Here is a 19,940-nt window from a genome sequence, read left to right on the forward strand (position 1 = left end):
ACCAAGCACTAGGAGAGGATGTTACAGGACAGGCTATTAACTGACAAATAGACAACTGCTTTTTCAGAACTGTAGTCACATGCTATTAGAGCATAGTGTAAAACAAATACATGGTTTCCTGACTAATCCGACCTGTTCAAATTAATGTCAGTACCAGTACAACACAGAGAAACTATTTTATTTTAAATGTATTCCCACCCAAATTTTGTGGTATTGAATACAAATGATGCTACAGTCTATATCCTTTATAGGATACAAATGTAATTTAGGATTTAGTAAAAATAAAGAAAATGCAACAATATATGTCAGGAGAGTTACGCACACTTTAATTTAGCACAGCCATTATTATAAATCTGCAGCGCTCCACCTGTGATCCTATCATATAATACCCTACCAATGGATTGTATATACACAAAAGGCTACTTCATATAGAGTATATATACCATTCTTAAATACCAATGCATACAGTTGTGTGCTATATATTTCTATATTCCAAAACTGTTAGGCTCAACAGAAAGAGATTTTCAACAAAAGTACTGAGATTTTCAACAGAAAGACGGAAGGAACAACTTTATTTATACCTTATGGGGCATATTCAATTGGCTTGGCAGCTGCTGAGCTTTTACTGTGTAATACAGTACCGCAATACTGTGGATTTCCCTTTGCAACCCTATGGGATGCGAAGGAAAATCCGCGTATTACTGTCGCCGGCCGTTCCGGCACGTAATCGCAGACCACCAAGCTAATTGAATATGCCCCTGTAAGTCATTGAACTCAGAACTGCCATTACACATACTGTTGTACCTAACAGGAATATCCGAATATATAGCACCCTACTGTATGCCATTGGTATCTAAGAATTGTATATACAGTATATATGAAATAGCCTTTTGTGTATATACAATCCATCAATAGGGTATTATATAGGATCGGAGGTTGAGCGCTGCAGATCTATAGTAATTTAGGATTAACTAGACATTGTTACTGCTATAATTTTACGTAATGTAAATTAAAAAATACTTTAGAACCTCTGGGAGTAAAAGATTTTTATGAAATGATTTGGCAGCTGATCAGAACATTGGGGCACAGGGCACTGCAGGCTCCCGGATGATTGAATGATTTATGTTTGTTGCTATACTGATGACATGATTCAGCACAATAAGACAAGTGCACCACTGAATCTTCAACTACATCCCAGTAATGCACCAACCTCTCACTGATCTGTCATTTTAGAATAACGTTATTGACAAGGCTAAGCGGGTATCCACTGTCAAATACTTGAAGAAAAAAAAGGGCAGCTGACACAACGTTGGAAACATGTTTTGAAAGTCTATTATAAGACATAACACATGCAAATATCTGTGCTCTGTCAAAACTGTGCTAGTAATTTACATGGGACTTTATGCCAGATGTCGTATCTTAATTATATTTATATTACCTTTATCACTGCAAGTCAAATAGGGAGAACATGTGATCTTGTGTATTTTTATATTTAACTGAACCACATTTAGGTCTTATTTTTTTAGTTTTGTCCATTACTGTATATTGCATGCTTCCATAGATGACTTGCATCTGTTTGGATGTGAGAGAGAGAGGAAATAACTCAGCAGCTTATTGGTAATGTAAACTATATACTAACTAAGGTTAGAGTAAACATCTTTATGGCAAAACACAGATTTGTACAGTCACCAATAAGTATGTACCTTTATGCTGCAAGCAATAACCTTTCAGCATGTAGCAGAAATAACTTCAAAAATAGTTTTGTGCTGGAAAAGATATAATTTGTCATTTAGTAGAAAGCAAATTAAAGCAGTAAAAATGTCAGCATTCTCTAAAGGCATATTTATATCCCCTTTAGTACCTTTAAAGGATAATTCCAGCCCAAAAAAAGTTTTGGCTGGAAATGGAAATAAATTAAAATAACAAAGCACAATTACCTTGCATGCACCATTCACAGGATCATCCAGGGTCCCCCATGGCGGTAACGGTCCCTTTCAGCACGCCTTTCTATGCGTACTGGTTAGCCTATTTTGCATTCACATGAAGGGCATCAACATTGGTGTTGGACAGTTGTATCCCTTGGGTGTCCTTCTGTGCAGATGGACTGTGTCTGCAAGATAATTATTTTCATCTCTCCCCAAAGCTACATGTTTTATGTCAGTAACTCTTTAATACAGCATAACATGCCTTTTTTTTATCTAAAGTTAAGGTCGTAAAAATAATTTTTAACACTTTTTGAAGTCCTTTTTAGTGCTTGACAGGGAGTATGTGTCATTTACAATACATAGTTCAATATTTTGGGAGGAGGGGCTTTAGATTTTCAGAATTATAAAATAATACTTAGATCTTATTCTATAATAATGTGATTAATATTACAGCAAACAAAAGTACTTTAATCACTATCTATAGGCAAGGAGAATTCAGTGAACTTAATCTGCTGTAGCCCTACTATGATCCAGGATTTTGTCTGAGGTGACTGCAAGTTCTGGGCCTGTAATGACGATTTTGTGTTTGTTAGTTAAGACCTCTGTCAGACTCTCTTAAAATCAAATAAAAAGAAATGTATTCCCTCCAACTATTATAGTGATCATTGTAGTACATAGTTGCCTACTCTCCCTGACTCCCGGGAGAGCAGGGCAACCTCCCGGTTCCTGGCCACTTCAATAGTTAATTGGCGGAGCTTAGTGACGTGATTCTCAAGTCATCGTAGTGTAATAGGCCAGGAAATGTGATGGTCGTTTAGGGGGCGGGGCCAAATGGTGTCATTCGCCGAGCTTCCCCCCTACACGCCCACTTGTCCCCCGATTTCCCAGTGCAGAACTTGCGTAAGTTGGCAAGTATGCGATAGTATAGTGCTTTTTTTTCCACAAGTCCTTATGGTCGTTTTCATAGATCTCAAGACTCTACAAAGGCGTTTCCAACAATTAACAGCATTTCACATTTTATAGTGATACCATGATTTAGGAACTAATGATCAACAATTTGGGAAAAATGTATTTTGAATATATATTTACCGTATTTGCCGGCGTATAAGACGACTGGGCGTATAAGACGACCCCCAACATTTCCACTCAAAATTATAGAGTTTGTTATATACTCGTCGTATAAGACTACCCCCTCTTCCGCACACCTTCCACACACACACTGTATTAAATCACTGGCCCCCACACACACTGTATTAAATCACTGGCCCCCACACACACTGTATTAAATCACTGGCCCCCACACACACTGTATTAAATCACTGGCCCCCACACACACTGCATGAAGTCACTGGCCCCCACACACACTGTATTAAATGACTGGCCCCCACACACACTGCATAAAGTCACTGGCCCCCACACACACTGCATGAAGTCACTGGCCCCCACACACACACACACTCATATATGCTGATCACACACTCTGCATTGACATGACATAACATAAAACAAACATAACATAACACATACTAATAACACTTACCTTCTTCTGCTGTCACTCTCCTCTGTCCCCCTCCTGTCACTCTCATCTGTCCCTCTCTCACTTTGCCCCCTCTGCCGCGCCCCAGCCATAAAAAAAAAAAACAGAAACACTTACCAATCCGCGCGGCGCCGGGACCCAGCATCCTCCTCTCTCACGCAGCAGCTGTCACTGATATGACAGGCTGCGTGAGAGAGGAGGATGCTGGGTCCCGGCGCCGCGCGGATTGGTAAGTGTTTCTGTTTTTTTTTTTATGGCTGTCCCGCGGCACCCCTGAGACCCCTGAGTTTGGCACCCGGCGTATAAGACGACCCCCCCACTTGGAGGCATGTTTTTCAGGTCAAAAAAGTCGTCTTATACGCCGGCAAATACGGTAATTCCTGCTTCCTGTGTGTATAGAAGCATGGGGGAGAAACACATGTGGAAATGACTATGTATATGTGTGTGTTTTGTCTGTCTACACTTGTATAGCTATAATAACTCATATCATGTGTTGAGGTTGGCTGTGCACTAGAAGTCATTATGTAGCCTATGAAACTCAGAGGACAGGTATGTGACCATCTGTAAGGAGATAATTAGACGAAGAACAGCCAAATGCATATTATACAAATCTCCACTGTGACTTTTGATTTCTACATTTCTTTAGTACTGAAATGTACGGATAGTGTCAAGACATAACTGTACTCTGCAGTCTGACTTAGGTGATACCTCACAGGATCTGCTATTTATTGCAGTTAGATGCTGTGTTCTTTACTAGCTAATTTATTCCCTTATGCAGCCTCTGGGAAAGTCTTGTGCAGAGACCCTCCTGACAAGATAATGAGAACACAGGAACTGTTATTTTTACATTTTACTTAGGAGGTTATTTTCCCCACCATGCATTTCAGGAGAGGAAGGGGCAAGTGTGCTGATTGTTAACAGATGATGTATAACTGTCATTGTAATCTCTACTGTCAGGACTATAAAGATGTGAACAGTCATTTTGGGAATAATACACCACGGAAGTTCATTGGTAGAATTAATACCCCAGGACCAGAAAAAGAAGTGTTGTAGATAGTAAAATATATTTTTATATTTGGTACAGTCTGCTGACCGAATATATGTCTCTTTTTTATGGGAAGGACATGAATATGTGCTTCTAGAAGGCAGTGTATGGGGGGAGGAAATGGGAGATTGGAGCATTCATAGCTAAATGTGGGCTAAAACTTGCCAGCCAGTCAATGCCCCTTCATGGGGCTTCAGGGCTGTCCAGTGAAAACTGGGACTGTTGGAAGTATGAAAATATCACTCCAAAGCAGTGGTTGAAGTGGATGTGTATACAGTGATATGCCATACCACCTCTTCTCCTATTGCTTTGATTGTAAAACTATCAAATTCCATTCACTTACATTCCCATTACATTTTCCATACAGCCACTTCTAAATTTCCACTTCGATCAGTGCTTCAAAGTCTTGTCTACCAACACTGTAGGACCATGGTTTCATTAATATCAACACATTGATTTTCTTCTAAAATACTGCTTGTTCCTGTGTGGGTTATGTCTTTAATTAAGAAGGAGAGTGGAACTGTCTTCATTTCATGTGTCACTATTGTGTGTTAGTGTTTTTATTACACTGGTATTTGTGTGCATATACATTTGCATAACCATTTTAAAGGAGCCTAGTCTGGATGGTAAAAATAAAAAATTAAAAAAGTATCTGGAGACTCCCATTTACTGTCACTATCTGAGCACCTGTAATAGTACTTCAAGAAATAGTCATTTCAGACTTCATGCAAATACTTTTCTATTCTATGGGAAAATGCATCTGCATGCTTACATTTCAGAGTTTGTATTATGAGATGGATCTTATGATTTATTCAGCTTTAAATATAGCTTTTAAAGATGTCTAGCATCATCATCAGACTTCAACATTGCCTATGGGCCCTGTACTTAAATCTTCCTGCACTGAATTACACATGAACACTCCCAATCTGCCTCTCTATGTGCAAGGGTCCACTGCTATAAAATATACTCAACTCAAAGCGACCACAAGTTGTGTGCATTGCAAAAAAAAATCATTTAAGTTGCATTTTTACGTGGCACAAAACGTCATGTGCCACTACTAGTTCAAATGCTGTGTAAATGTTTTTATACACATTTTAATAGTTCATGCATTCATATTTCACAGACCTGCTTGATAGATTTATCATTGAGACAGTGTTCGTTAGTAGGAATAAGAGGCTTTGATTCTGTAAGATCAGTTTGCTAAAGGTTATTTTTTGGTTAAGTGTGTACAGGATCATACTCTTGTCAGATATGATTTTCAATGCCATTAAATCATGTTCATACAAGGTCTAACCTTTGGAATGTAGGCCACCCAGAGATGAAACTTGATGAATGCATTAACCCTTGTTTATTTATCAGGAACTATACTTTGTTGTACAATTATTACAAGTGGTTCTTTGAGGATAAACACATTACATAATCTTTGTGTATTCTTTGTGTGTTCAGGGCATCTGAAGGCAGGACAGTGGAAATACCATATAGAGGAGATGTGGAAAACACTGTTCGAGACATCCTAGGAGGACTAAGATCTACATGCACTTACGTGGGAGCTGCTAAACTGAAAGAGCTAAGCAGACGGACAACTTTTATTCGTGTGACCCAGCAGTTCAACCAGATGTTTTCTTAATGGAGTAAATGTATAAGCAATTACCAGATCAGTCTCATCATAGGTCTCTGTTCCATTTTTAATTCCAGACAAACTATTAATCATACATAGATATACATTACATTTTTGAATAGAAGCAAAGTAAACACGTAGACAAGCTTCCTATGCAGTCGCTATATTACCTTATAATTTTTATTGTCACAGATACATATAACTTGTTTTTTATTTGCAGTCAGAATCATTTCATAGCTAGTCTATTTTTTGTTATGTAACATATTTTAATGTATTTACCTATATCAGCATTTATTTATTTACGCGTTTTACATTTTAATGCTTAAACCTACAGTTGTGACTTGTTGGTATGAAACTAAAACTCAAACTACTTTAGATCAGGTTGCCCATTTTGTGGCCTTAATGTATACATTGTGAGCTTGTTATACAAGAAAACAATAAATATTAGAATGTAATATTGTTCTTATATGTATTGTATATTGCTTAGAATGTTATGTAATTTGTTATCTTGAAAAAGTAACCATTATTGCTAAAGGTCATACTCTTCTTTTTACGTGTTTAACCCTCTCTGTTTGGGAACCTAAAATTTTGCTTTTCCACAGCAAAATTAGTTTACAGTTCTGCATACTAATACCCCATTCATACTGCACCAAAATCCCGGGTTTTTGCCGGGGCGAGCTCAAACGACCCGGGTCTTGGTGTAGTATGAATGGTACAAGTCAAAAATCCCGGGTCTAAAAACCCGGGTCTTCAACCCGGGATTTATCGAGGGGTAATTCCCGGGTCGGACCCGGGTTGCCTGCACTATGAATGGTGCAACCCGGGTTTTTCAACCCGGGTTGCACAGAAAACAAGCTGATTGGCTGTCTGCCTGTCTCTGGAGGATGATGTCATCGGTGGGAGCCCGTGGAAGAAAAAAAAAGCAGTCACCTTTCAATGACATCACCATTTTTCAGCCAATGAAAAAACTGCTCTGGTGATGACTCACACAAATTGCTAGGGCACAGACTTGTGCAGTATGAATGGGGTCAACCCAGGAAATTCCCGGGTCCGAGGTGCAGTATGAATGGTGTTTCTGAGCTGGGACGCTTCGAGCCCCGGCAAAAACCCGGCTTGAAAAACCCGGGATATTGCCGGGGCGGCAGTATGAAAGCGGTATAAATATGTGGTTGAGTGGTTGTGGGGCAAATATTCCACTTGAAAGAGCTTTACAGCATAGTAGCTTCTGCAGTAAGGCAGAATTTGTCTGAAAGGATCTAACCTGTGAGCAAGCACTCATATATAGAGAGCATACCCTACAAAAGATGTAGAGCTTTTTACTTTAAATAATTATTTTACAGTATTGTAGTTTTTACAATGATCTTAAATCTGCAGTTTGTATTACAGTGTTTGTCTTGCAAAGTCATAGGATCCTGTCATATAACATGAAAATGGGTCCTCAGTCCACTAGGTCACAAAAACATGTGCCAAAGCTACTAATTTGTGCAATGTCAGTGTATTCTTCATCTGGATGTTGTATAGCCATGATTTCCCTTTTCTCTGATCTGCACAGATTCATTGCATGGACAACTGCATCTGATGTTAAGAAATGTAATTTTAAGTAGCAGACAGGGTGCTATATAAGTGTATTTTCATTGGATGTGCCTTTGTGAATCATGTTTTTTTTCCACACAGTTGGACTTTGGAAAACCTTAAATTGTCTGCTTAATGTAGCCACAATTAAAGGCTCCACATTGAAATGAAAATAAATTGATGTGGATGGATAATCCTCTCCAGGGCACATTATCCTTATGCTCATACAACTTAAGGCATTTCACAGTACTACACATTCATTGCTAACTCATTCCAGTAATGTAAAAATATTAGAAATGTTTTCTACAAAGCAGATGTCCCTGTAGGGGCAGAGGAACATGGGACTGACTTGTGACCCCATCTGTACTTGTATGCTTGTCTCTGAGGGTGGAGATTTGTGTTGACATCTATGCTACAGTACATAGATGGTACGTGGGTCCCTATCTGTTAGGAAGAGAAGCAGGGCCCAGTAGACAGGGTTCTGATGGTACATCCCTCCTCTTCCACCTAGAACTATGTGGATGTCCCAGACCACGGCAATGCTAGGAACTATTCTGCTCACAGAGAACAATCCATAAAGGTGTTCTCTCTCTCTGAAGCTGCTTTACATAAAGGGGGATCTCTATGTGCAAAGTGGGGAGTCTATGCAGAGGGCGACAACGCTGTACAATGCAGCTTCTGCTGTATAATTACAGCCTAAGATTAGTTACTAATGTGATCCTCATATCTAGCTGATTTACCATCACTGATTAAGTTAAGTTTCTTACTGGGTAGCACAAGTGTTTAAAGATCACAGTGGAGACAGCCACTTTTTGGGCTCGTCCAATACTCAGGAGAATGCGGCCCAATAATTCACTAGGAGCTAGTGAGATCACTGAGGTGTGAGAGACTTCCCAGGCAGCCCCAATATTGTGTTAGCTCCTAAAATGGCTGCCTCCCCTGTGTTTTGATGAATGGTACACTATAAGGTATTTTTATTGAATACAGACAGACTGAGATACAGACCAGGCAACTTGTGTGTTTATTAACTTTGGGACTATAGAAGAGCAAAATTGATGGATGATTCTTATTCATAGGGGATCTAAATGTCTCTGCAACATTGATAGGTTTAATAATCATAACCACGTCTTATGCACTAGGACTGTTATTATATCATTATATATGTGTTAGGATATATATGCAAATATTCTTACATCACATTTTTTGGTAAATTGTTTAAAAATGATAATTTCAACTAGGTGTCTTTTAAATATCTACAATGGCCTTGACCAATGCACAAAATGTAAGGCGAACACAAAATATAGATATTTTTTATAGATTTTTCAAGCGACTGCCTGGTGACATGCTGTACCGTGTGAGTGTGCCGAACACCACCACCACATCTAGCACCTACAGAGTGGTGTGGGGAGTGGTTAACAAATGATGATTTATAAAGCCTAGTATAGTAAATGAGGCCATATTACTTGAATAAGTGAGGTCATTGTAAGGGCTCAATAACCAATAATCAAAAAGTGAATGAAGGAAGTGATGTATGGTAATTCTGAGCTAATTGTCATGGATCCACAAACATCTTGAAAATATCAGGGGAAGACATAACAGTTCATTTACGAAGCATAAAAATGACAGCGTAACTTGCAATGTTGCAGATAACATTACACACTGTACAATGTCAAAGGTAGACATTCTGTCATACTGTGGCACATTTTACACATAAATCTCTAAAAATTAGAGAATTACTTTTATATCAGAATAATTTGTGTTTAAAAGTTAAATATCAGGTACTGCTAAAGATTGATCTTACGTTACTCAGTTTTCTGTCTGGATTATATTGCCCACATATTTTATTAACGGTACATATTTCATATATCCATGTTTTGAGGCAGACTGGAATATATAATCTATTAAGAACAGTAGGTAGTTAATGTTCCAGACAATCCAGCAAGAACTGGTGGCTCATAACTCATTGCAGTTTAGTACACTATTGTGCAGGCTGTCTAAACGGATGTAGGGGTAGAGAATATACCAATTGTTTTTAGTCTATTATAACCTTAAAATGACTTTATCTTTGCAGTGCAATTCTAATTACAATGTGGTTGCTTTGCCTCTTTTTTTAGAGCATGGAATAATCGTGCATGATGTATGTTTAATTAAAATGTTCAGCAGGGTTTGTCTTGACTGTCTGAGGCTGCCTCTGGTAGTGAGGAATGAAGCCTGACTTCATGTGTGGGAGGGCTGTAGGCATGCTGGCTAGAGTACTCCAGAAATAGCATAGCTGAATCATAACCGTTCATTTCCACAATCTAGTAAAGATACAGGTCTAAGGGAGTGAAAACTAGAATTCTGCTAATCTCATATGATGATCATTGTGCCTTCATTAGCCAAAAAACGATGTTACTATTCCTCATGCACCATGACAGCCATTCAGGCTTCTTTATCTTTATAGTGAAGCCAGCAGCTACACCTCAGTATTGTAGAACTGTCTAAGATGTGTTGTGGAGCGGTTTCATAGTACAGGGCCAGGACCAGTAGATACAATGCATGTAATAATGTGTACTGGTGTAAACCATGGTACTAATATAGAGATATTTCCTAACTTTTACTAATGGTAAAGATCTTTCGCTCTGTTCTCTATCTGACAAGTATTTCACACATAAGCAATCAGAAAGACAATACATTATCCGTCATAGTTGCTAGCTGTTCATAAATTCTAGTCTATCTGTATCTGTTTTCTCACTATCTGCGCTCCTTCAGTAAATACCTTTTAAACGATTTAAGATTTAAAACACAAAAAACTAGATCATAGCTAGGTTCACTTAACGTTTTATGATGGGGGCTGTAATGAATAAAGGCCCATACCTACACCATACTTGCCTACTTTTTAAATCTGTACTGCAGGAGATTGGAGAACAGTTCATGTGACAGAGGGTAGGAGGGGCGTGACAACGTCATTACGTCACTGTAGCCCCATCCCTACCATGAAATACATAAAAATAGTGGGGTCAGGGCTTAATGACACGATTTACGCTCCGCCCCCCACCATTCAATGCCTGCATTTTACAGGGTACGGGAGGTTTGCCTACTCTTCCGGGAGGACTCCCCGAAATTTGGGAGCCTCCCGGAAATTCCAGGAGAGTAGGCAAATGTCTCGTACACATACATACAGTATGCAAAAGTTTGAGCATTGCTGGGTATATTTAATTTTCACCAAAGCTTTAAGTGAAAACATGTACAACCTCTTTCCAGTGCATACTTATTTATTAACTTCTCCTTCGCAGAACTCACAAAGATTTCTCGCAACCAGCTAAGAGTCTTTCTATTTTTGCTTTAGGGATTGTTGTCCCACCCTTGGTCAAGTACTGCATGTTTGAGAGCTCCCCACATATTTTCAACAATATTTAAGTTTGGGGATATCTAGGATTTGTTGATATTAGGTTGAATCTATTATTCTTCTACCCAGACAATATTTCCTGTGCTTCTACCACACAACCCCAAGGCTTAACAGATACAACCCCTTGCTTAATGTATCTTTTGTTGATTTTATTCATCTCTTGTTTTGCACACTTCACATTGACTTTTGTGATAAAGTTCTAGGAGACGTTTCCTCCTGATAAATTTACCATGCAGATCATTTTTGTATAAGCAATGCTATACTGTGGACCACCTCTCGTGTGTCAGTTTAACCATTCTGCATGAACTTTGCTGTGATATGTACAAGCCATTCTAATAGAGATTTATTTCTGGGGCTTCCAGATGATACCTTGACTTCATTTCCATGTTTTAATGATGCTGAAATCATTTAGATATTTTTTTTTTGCCTTTTCCTGCTTTATAGCAGTCAATTATACTTATATATACTGGTCAGAGTATTCATTCAACTTTGAAATTGTCTTCACCTACCTTCATTTAAGGCCTAAGGGAAACAATCATGTTTTAGGGCTTTTAAAAAAAAGTATTACTGAAACAACTTGAAGGGTACCCAAATGTTTGTACATAGTCTGTAAAATTCAGCAAATAGAATGTCAATAGTGTGTGTAACATATACTGTGTGTGTATGTGTATGATGCATGTGTGTGTGTAATATATATATATATACACACACACACACACAAGTTAACCCGTGCAGGATACTCATACATTCTAGTCAAACCAAGCTACATAAGGTGTTAAAAAGGTTCTTGTCATGCATTTGGGCCATAGCCCAGGCCTCCTCAGGGGAAGAGCGTTACTTCCCGACGTAAGCGCCCTTTTTTAACGTGGTTTTGTCCACATGTCACCACCTCATCATTCTCTTCCATCACCTCATCCTTCATTTACATCGCCACATCTATCCAGATGTTTATCCAGACACAGGGATCTCTCTCAGCGGTCCTGAGTATCACACTCCTCTCACTCTGTCACCCCCGGCCACCACCAACCACTCCCCACTGTCACCCCCGGCATCCACCAACCACTCCCAACTGTCACTTCTCTTTCAAGAAATATATATATATTTTTTTAAAATCTTTATAAACACTTTTAACAATTAACAAATGAAATTAACAAATTAAAAACATCTTAGTATACCAAATTTCAGCCCTTTCTGAATTTTTTTTTACACACACACACACACACACACACTAAGAATTTAGTAGGTCAGTGTATAACTCCGCCCAGCAGGTGGCGCTGCAGCTTGGTTTTATTTTTTACACACACAGACTAACACACGCGACTAAGCATTTATAATATATATATATATATATATATATATATATATATATACATATACTCACACATACACACACACACACACACAGTATATACATACTGAATGTCTATATATGTCTATGTATGGTAATTTACCTCCTAGTGCAGTATAAGTGTATTATAGGCCACACAGGAGTATTGTAACCATTTGAAGATAAGAGGCAGTTTAATTACTTTTAACAGCTTAAATGTGTCTGCTAGTACCATTATAATTTACACCATGAGATATATTATCCTTTTTAATACATAAGTGCCCCTAATGAATACTAAAATGATGACATCAGAACTGGCTGATAATAAGCTATGCCCTCAGAACTCACTGTTTATATGCATATTATATTTAAAGGATTGTATACAGTACATATGTAAATATCACTGTGTATTCCACTTTAATTTTGTTGAATGATTTTTGATGCATTTTGTTGAATGATTCAGTTTTATTTCTTCAGCACAGATGGGAAATATAAATCCGACTTGACCATGTACTTACCTGGTCAGCTTATGTAATGTTAAGTACTGTTGTTTCATTTATAATTAAAGTTAATATGAAATAAACTGTGTGAAAGTGTGGTGTATGTGTTGCTTGTGTAGGTGCAGAAGAAAAGAAGCGCAGACACTGAAAATGCAATTGGCACTGTTATTTTATTAGTACGTGTATACTGAAACAATAAACTTGTACTGGTATACAGACAATTTATTTAAAACAATTTTGTTCAAATTTTGAACCAAACATTGTTTTATTATAATGAAATAATTTCTACCTAGAAAACCTGCAAGCACCATCAAAGAAAGGGACCATAAAATTCAATAAACAGACTTGAGTGTATCCTACAAATAGACACACCACGATTAGAAAATAGAATATGAATTCGTCCATTTTTTTAATATTTGTTTTTATAAAAGCTAGTGCAAGTACAATATTTTACACTGGAATTACAGAGAGTATGCACGCATATGGAAAACAAATCTGTCACAATAAAAGCTCTGAACTAGGTCTGTTATGCACTGAAACTTTTTCCTCTGCTTAATAAGGTGCAAAACATTATTTCCTCCATCTTTCCTCTTGGTACCGGCTGGATCAGCCCAGTTGCATCCCGACACAAAGCTGCAAATTACTTTTCATTTGGCGTATTCTGGAAGTGTGCTGTACAGCAGGATGTGAGGACATTTCATTGGTTCTCATTGGCTATCACAAAATAATGACTGTCTTTCATACTTAAAACGATATATACCTGAGGTTGGGGACTTTCTTGCATTGCAAAGACAACATACGAAATATGTGAAGCAGACACGAACACCGACTTAAAGGGTTAACAAATATGTAAAACAAAAGTTTAAATTAAATCCAACCTATCTCCAACTTCTCTTCTAGTGCTCCTAGGACTATGTTATTGTCCTCTCCATTGTGCAGTTTTATATTAGAAACTAAGGGCCCAGGGGGTCAGTGCAAAACTTCATGAGGCAGTTTTGCAGCATCAAACATATCAAGGCAAAATATCCGATCAGTTTATATGGAACATATAATATATATATGTGTTTGTGTGAATCAGTGTTTTGCTTAATAGAATCCCCCCGTTTTCCCTTTCTTTTTGACATATCAGGTGTATTTGCCTTTTGTATTGCCTTTGTTACATTGGGATTCCAGCTGATTAAGCAGTGTCCCATAACACATTCTAGATCATTTTACAATGGTGGCATTGCATGTTTGAAGGTACGCTCTATCACATACCTACCCTGCACTTTAGTGATTATACAGTGTATAGCTGTACAACACAAGCTGGTATACAGAGAATCTCTATCATAAGAAAAATCTATCCTCACCATAAATTGTGCTAGTTTTATAAAGTCTGGATTCATTTTTTAAACAAATGTTCTATATGTGATGGAGTATAATGTAACTAAGCAATGTGTTCGCCTGTCAGTGCCAGAGAACCCTGCTAGACGGTGTAGGCCGACTCTGGCATGTGACCATTAGCTGTAAAACACTTCCAAGGTATAACAGAAGCACAAGCAAGAAAAGGGAATTGCAGCTTTGGCCAGCCAAATTAGAAACAGACAAAGAAATAACATGGGTGAAGTCTCCAATTAATTTCAATGGAAGACTTTAGTCTTTTCACATAATGTCAAATAAAACAACACAAATCACAGATTATATGACAATAACTACCCTCTTGTGGCCAGGTCACAAAGAACAAATATTCTTAATTTTAATACCACAGTCATGCTGAAATTAGATCAAAAAGTGTTTTTTTTAGGTGGGGGGAATGATCTAAACAGTTTCCATATTTATATGACAGAGGACAAACTAATTTGTATTGAATAGAACATTGCTGACCTTTTATTTCATGCCCACTCTCCAGAAACACTTCATTAAAAAGTACTGAAGTGAGTAACAATGTGTATTTTCCAATACTGGTCTTTCTGAGCCCCTGAGCAATGGTATCATTTATCTAACCTGGCTCTGAAAATGTTTTATTGAAATAAAATGTTCTGTGAACTGAAAAGGACAGTAGGGTGTTATGTGTCACCTATCATGGGACACAAAGGGCTAGCAACTCCATCAATATTTCATCACAATTAAGAATAAAAACCACCTACAAAGACTGAGTGTGGGCTGCCCCTAGTCTAGTGTTTGCTTTTTAACATTCTTAGACAAATCACAATTCAATTGTAAATCAATGTTCTGTACAAAGAACACCTCATGTGAATTCTTATTTCCTACATGTTTGTAAAAACTAATTATATATCTCATTATGAGCTTAGGAAAATAGGGATCACACAGTTAATACATGAATATCAAGAGATTCACAGAGAGTCAAAATTACATTAGGAGGTAGATTTATCAATCCTTCTAAACAGGAAAAGTGGATGTGTTGCCCACAGCAACCAATCAGATTCTAGCTATCATGATCTAGTAATTTCTAGAAAATTATAGCTAGAATCAGATTGGTTGCTATGGGCAACACAGCCACTTTTCCTTTTTAGAAGGATTGATAAATCTACTCCTAGCTGTACAAATGGAACCGGGTTCAGAAAAGTGGTGCAAATAAATTCCTAAAGATTACACTGATTCTACCCCACTCACATAGTATATGGTGAGTGGGTGGGGCAGCTGTGGTTCACTACCAACAATTGATCAATTCGCTTTTCTAGAGCAGGCCAGTTCCATATGTATGTAAGCTTCAAGTCTAACTAGAGATGTTTTACAAAAATACTATTGGTGATAAATTCTGTTTAAACATTTCCATTTTGAGGGTTCGTCAAAGTCTGTTTAATAATAAAGTTTGAATGCAAGTGGAAAGGATAACAGTGCAGCATTATTATCATCATAACATGTTAATACAATGTATAATCACATTATAATAACCCCACAGTTACTACATTTAATATTGACCATATCCCCCCAGCTTTCTTTTTGGTCAGTTACTTCATTATCACTAGAGATGAGTCCAACCTCTCCAAATATATAAGTGAAACAGTTAAAATTAAGTATACTTGTCCTTTACAAGCCACTACTAAAGTAGATATTGTCTCTGGCTGAAGCCATATACACCTGATCATCTAAACTTGACAGAATTCTATGTACAATAAGAAAAAATAGCAATGTTTTACCTTTCTACTTTTGTATACAAATGTGTATCTCTATGTGTGCGCACATGTATAAACACACCGTGTTTATACACAGACGGACACACGCAAACACATCCTCACACACATACACGCATATATATATATATATACACATACACACATTATATATATATATATATATATATATATATATATATATATATGTACACACATACACCCATTTGTGTGTGTGTATATATATATATATATATATATATATATATATATATATATATATATATATATATTACACACACACAGGCTCACTTTACAAAGTATGAAACCCACCACTGTTTTAACTGAATCCATGTCTTATCAAACACTAAGTTATTCATTTCAACATTCATTTTTTTGTGCAATTTCTTTTAAGCTTGTCATGTACTCCTAAATATGAGTGCTTCAAAAAAAAAAAAAAAGTATACGCTTCTCAGATTAGGTTTACATAAAAAAAAAATATATATATATATTCCCACAACATACAGTATAGTGATACAAGAAAAGGTTCTATCAGTAAGGTAACACATCTGAAGCGAGGTCATCCGCGTAAAAATTAAAAAAGAAAAAAAGTACACTCTGGAGTAGAGGTGTGCAAGATGTTTTGATTTTTTTTTCTCTATTTTGGTTTAACACAACACTGCTAAAAAATACAACAGGAATTGACATATGTAACTATGTTATTCTGCTACCATTTTATTTGAAAGAATATTCTGTTTTATATGAAATAGAAGGCCGTAATAAAGACCACATTGGTAGAACATCCAGATACTTTCCATTCAGTTTTATTTTATTTTTTTACCACTGGAGTGTTATCTTGTCAGTTTTCCGCAAGATAAGTAAAAGTGCATTTTTTTTGCTTCCATAATTTTGATCTTACTCCTCCCTTTCAGTCAATGGTTTGAAATATCATTCATGACAAATTTATGTACCTATTTTACAGCAATTTCAATGTTAATCAGTTTTGTTGCGTATGTTTGAAGAGAAAGGAATTTTGCTGAAAACAGATTGACAGCACATATTTTTTATACGTAGACAATGGTTATATAAATGACATTTAATTCACTGTTGTATCTATATATTGCATTTTATATAGTATAATTAAATGGCGTAGTTCTAAGCCAAAGAGAAAAAGAAGACCAAACATTAGAAATTGAACATCCCTACTCCAGAGTAGTGAAAGTGCTGCTTCTGGTCACATCAGTGTACCAAACATACACCAGCCCCATCCCTGAGTAAGAGGTGTGAAAAGTTTCTAAAAGTTATTTGACAGGAAACAGTAATTATGTCACTTCCTGTGAAACAGTGATGTTACAGATGGACATGATAAAATTAGAAATATCCAGGTTGGTGTAGATGGTAAATATACACAATTACTAAAGGAGGTTAGGGGATCACATATACAAATGGAAACATAATCCATATTGAATTTTAAAGACATAAGGCAAAAAACATTGTCAAATAAATCCCCCCACCAATCCACCCTCCCCCCTAACGTGACCCACACATAATGGTGCGATTACCCGGATAAAATCTGTAAGCAACAGTCATCATATGTATAGAAATCCCTATCGAGCATCTTTTTCTTAATTGTCTCCCTGACTAATTTATAGATGATTGTGTCTGTTATTGTAAACTCAATGTCTAGCATTAAAAATACTTTAAAAAAAAATGACTGTTGTCAAATACTATTGCAAAGAGGATATGGGTAACAGAACAAGCCTGGTCTGCTTTAAGCTGAATGTCATTTGGACAGATCTATATCAACTATTGTTACACCTCTTAATCCACCCAGCTCAAGAAACAAAGACAAGAGTACCATGAAGTTCTACGCAAGGATCCAGACTTAACACAAAACAAAAAAAGCAGCGCATATAGTTCACAATCACTAGTTGCGTCAGACTTAATAAGCAGGTGCGCCAAGTATGAATATAATGGTAGGATGAGATCTAGGGAGATATATATTGAAAGGATAGCTCATCCACAGTTCTGATTAATTCCACAACTGAACAATAACAGAAACACATCAACGACCCACACAGTCACACGCAAAGTAAAAGCAGCAGTCCATTTTAACCCTTCCTCAGCCATCTCTCCCAGTAAGTGGCCAGCACATAATATTTGGTTGCAAAATTCTTAAAACATTAGTCAGCAGTGAAACCTCACAACAAATACAATATACAAGAAGCTGAGACTCATCCGAGAGACACTGAAGAGTGAACAGACAGCAACTTCAACACCTATTGTAATTTTCTTAACGGAAAGACCTTTCAACTCACCCAAGCATGCAGTAAAATATGAATTTCCCTATATCTGTAACAAACAATTCAATGGACTGCTGCTTTAATGTTGTTTGTATAGTTTATAGCATCTTAAAAAATATCTATTATTAATTGTTGAGGCACCATAATGATTGGTGCCAATTTTCCTTTTTGGGCTTACTGAATGTAAGGGGTAGAAAAATAACACTTCACCTGTATGTATACTTTGAAATGTAAAAAATATATATGATGTCTATATACACTTAGATCTCTATCTTTTTTATCTCTATTTTTTCTCACTATACATACAGCTATATATACCTGACCCTGGAATTACATTTTTTTTAACAAATGGCGGAGCCATCAGTTAAAGATATTAAAAATCTGTAACAAGTGAAATAACAAGTACATGAATTGCTCATATTACATTCATATTTATTCACGTGGCCATATATGTGAATGATCTCTTCTTAACAAAAACGGTGATGTCGCGGAGCATCCTGGACATTCAATAGACATGACTGACACCCATGAAAATACTGGGAGCCATCAACAAGCATTCCTATGTCACAAACACGGAACTTAGAACTAGGATTCTAAACCTTGATCATATAAATTCCTATACCAGGATACAAAGTTCTGAATTCAGCATAGAAATGTGATGCCATCATGTATAGAGACTTTATATTGCATCTAAGGATGAGATAATAGAGATGTTGCATAGCAACCAAGTTATTTTTGCCTTGTCTCCATGCAGCTGGTGTATTTCTTTTCTTTACCGCTGCTGACAACTGTGCACACAGAGATGAGACACTTATTTGTAAAGAGTGTTTGTGTATAATATATTATACACACCACACAAGCACAACAGTTGAATGCTACAGTGGGACATGGATAATGAGATACCTGTTTTATACAATATATTTCGGATGGCCCTGAACAACTCACTCAACATAAATTCATTCATCTATTGTTATTTACAAAAATAAGTCATTTCTCTTTCTATCACCCCATGTATTTTATGAAGGTATGTTTTTAAGTTAAATAACAGTCACAGGCATAGACTAAAACAAGGAGGCACTGCCAGATTGCACAAGACAGTCTCGACTACTCATGTAGAATGCGTTTGTCTTCTCAGCTACTCCCCCGGTCTTTTCTCTGCTATAGGAATGGCAGCTATTATGTTGCTACAGTTTGGAGATAAAAGGGTTAACCGCCCTTGGTATCCATATGATCTCTCCTAAGTGAAGGAATCCGTTCTACAATCAAATTCTAAACCAGAATTGGCACTGCTGTCCCTCTCTTGTCATGTCTTGAGCTGCCCCTTAGTGATTCTCCAAACTGACATTTTATTTGCATGAAGAGCCACAATAATAGGGGGGTTTGCGTTCAGATGCTCCCAACATTGAGATTTTCAGGAATATTCTCTGTGAGTTCTGTTGCCTTTGCGCGTGGTATAGTGGTACTTGTAATTCCTTACACATTCCCATCCCTCTTACCATACCAAATTAAACAGAAGAGAAAAAGTGCCCTGAGGAGAATAAGTAGAACATTAATCCCTCCACAGCCAGTAATGTGCTGCAATACATGTGTTACCCATGAGGGGCTAAGAAAT

The 19,940-nt window shown here is 37.1% G+C and overlaps 1 protein-coding gene across 1 annotated transcript in view; it reads left to right on the forward strand.

Moving 5' to 3' along the window:
* Window positions 1-12,995, forward strand: part of GMPR (guanosine monophosphate reductase) — a 73,838-nt gene extending 60,843 nt beyond the window's left edge. Inside the window, exon 9 of the mRNA XM_075213106.1 lies at window positions 5,954-12,995. Coding sequence (XP_075069207.1) covers window positions 5,954-6,134 — 181 coding nt within the window. The 3' untranslated portion in view covers window positions 6,135-12,995. The remainder of the gene's footprint in view (window positions 1-5,953) is intronic.
* Window positions 12,996-19,940: the final 6,945 nt, after the last annotated feature.

The sequence above is a fragment of the Mixophyes fleayi genome, chromosome 5, assembly GCF_038048845.1.
Source record: "Mixophyes fleayi isolate aMixFle1 chromosome 5, aMixFle1.hap1, whole genome shotgun sequence".
Lineage (NCBI taxonomy): Eukaryota > Metazoa > Chordata > Amphibia > Anura > Limnodynastidae > Mixophyes > Mixophyes fleayi.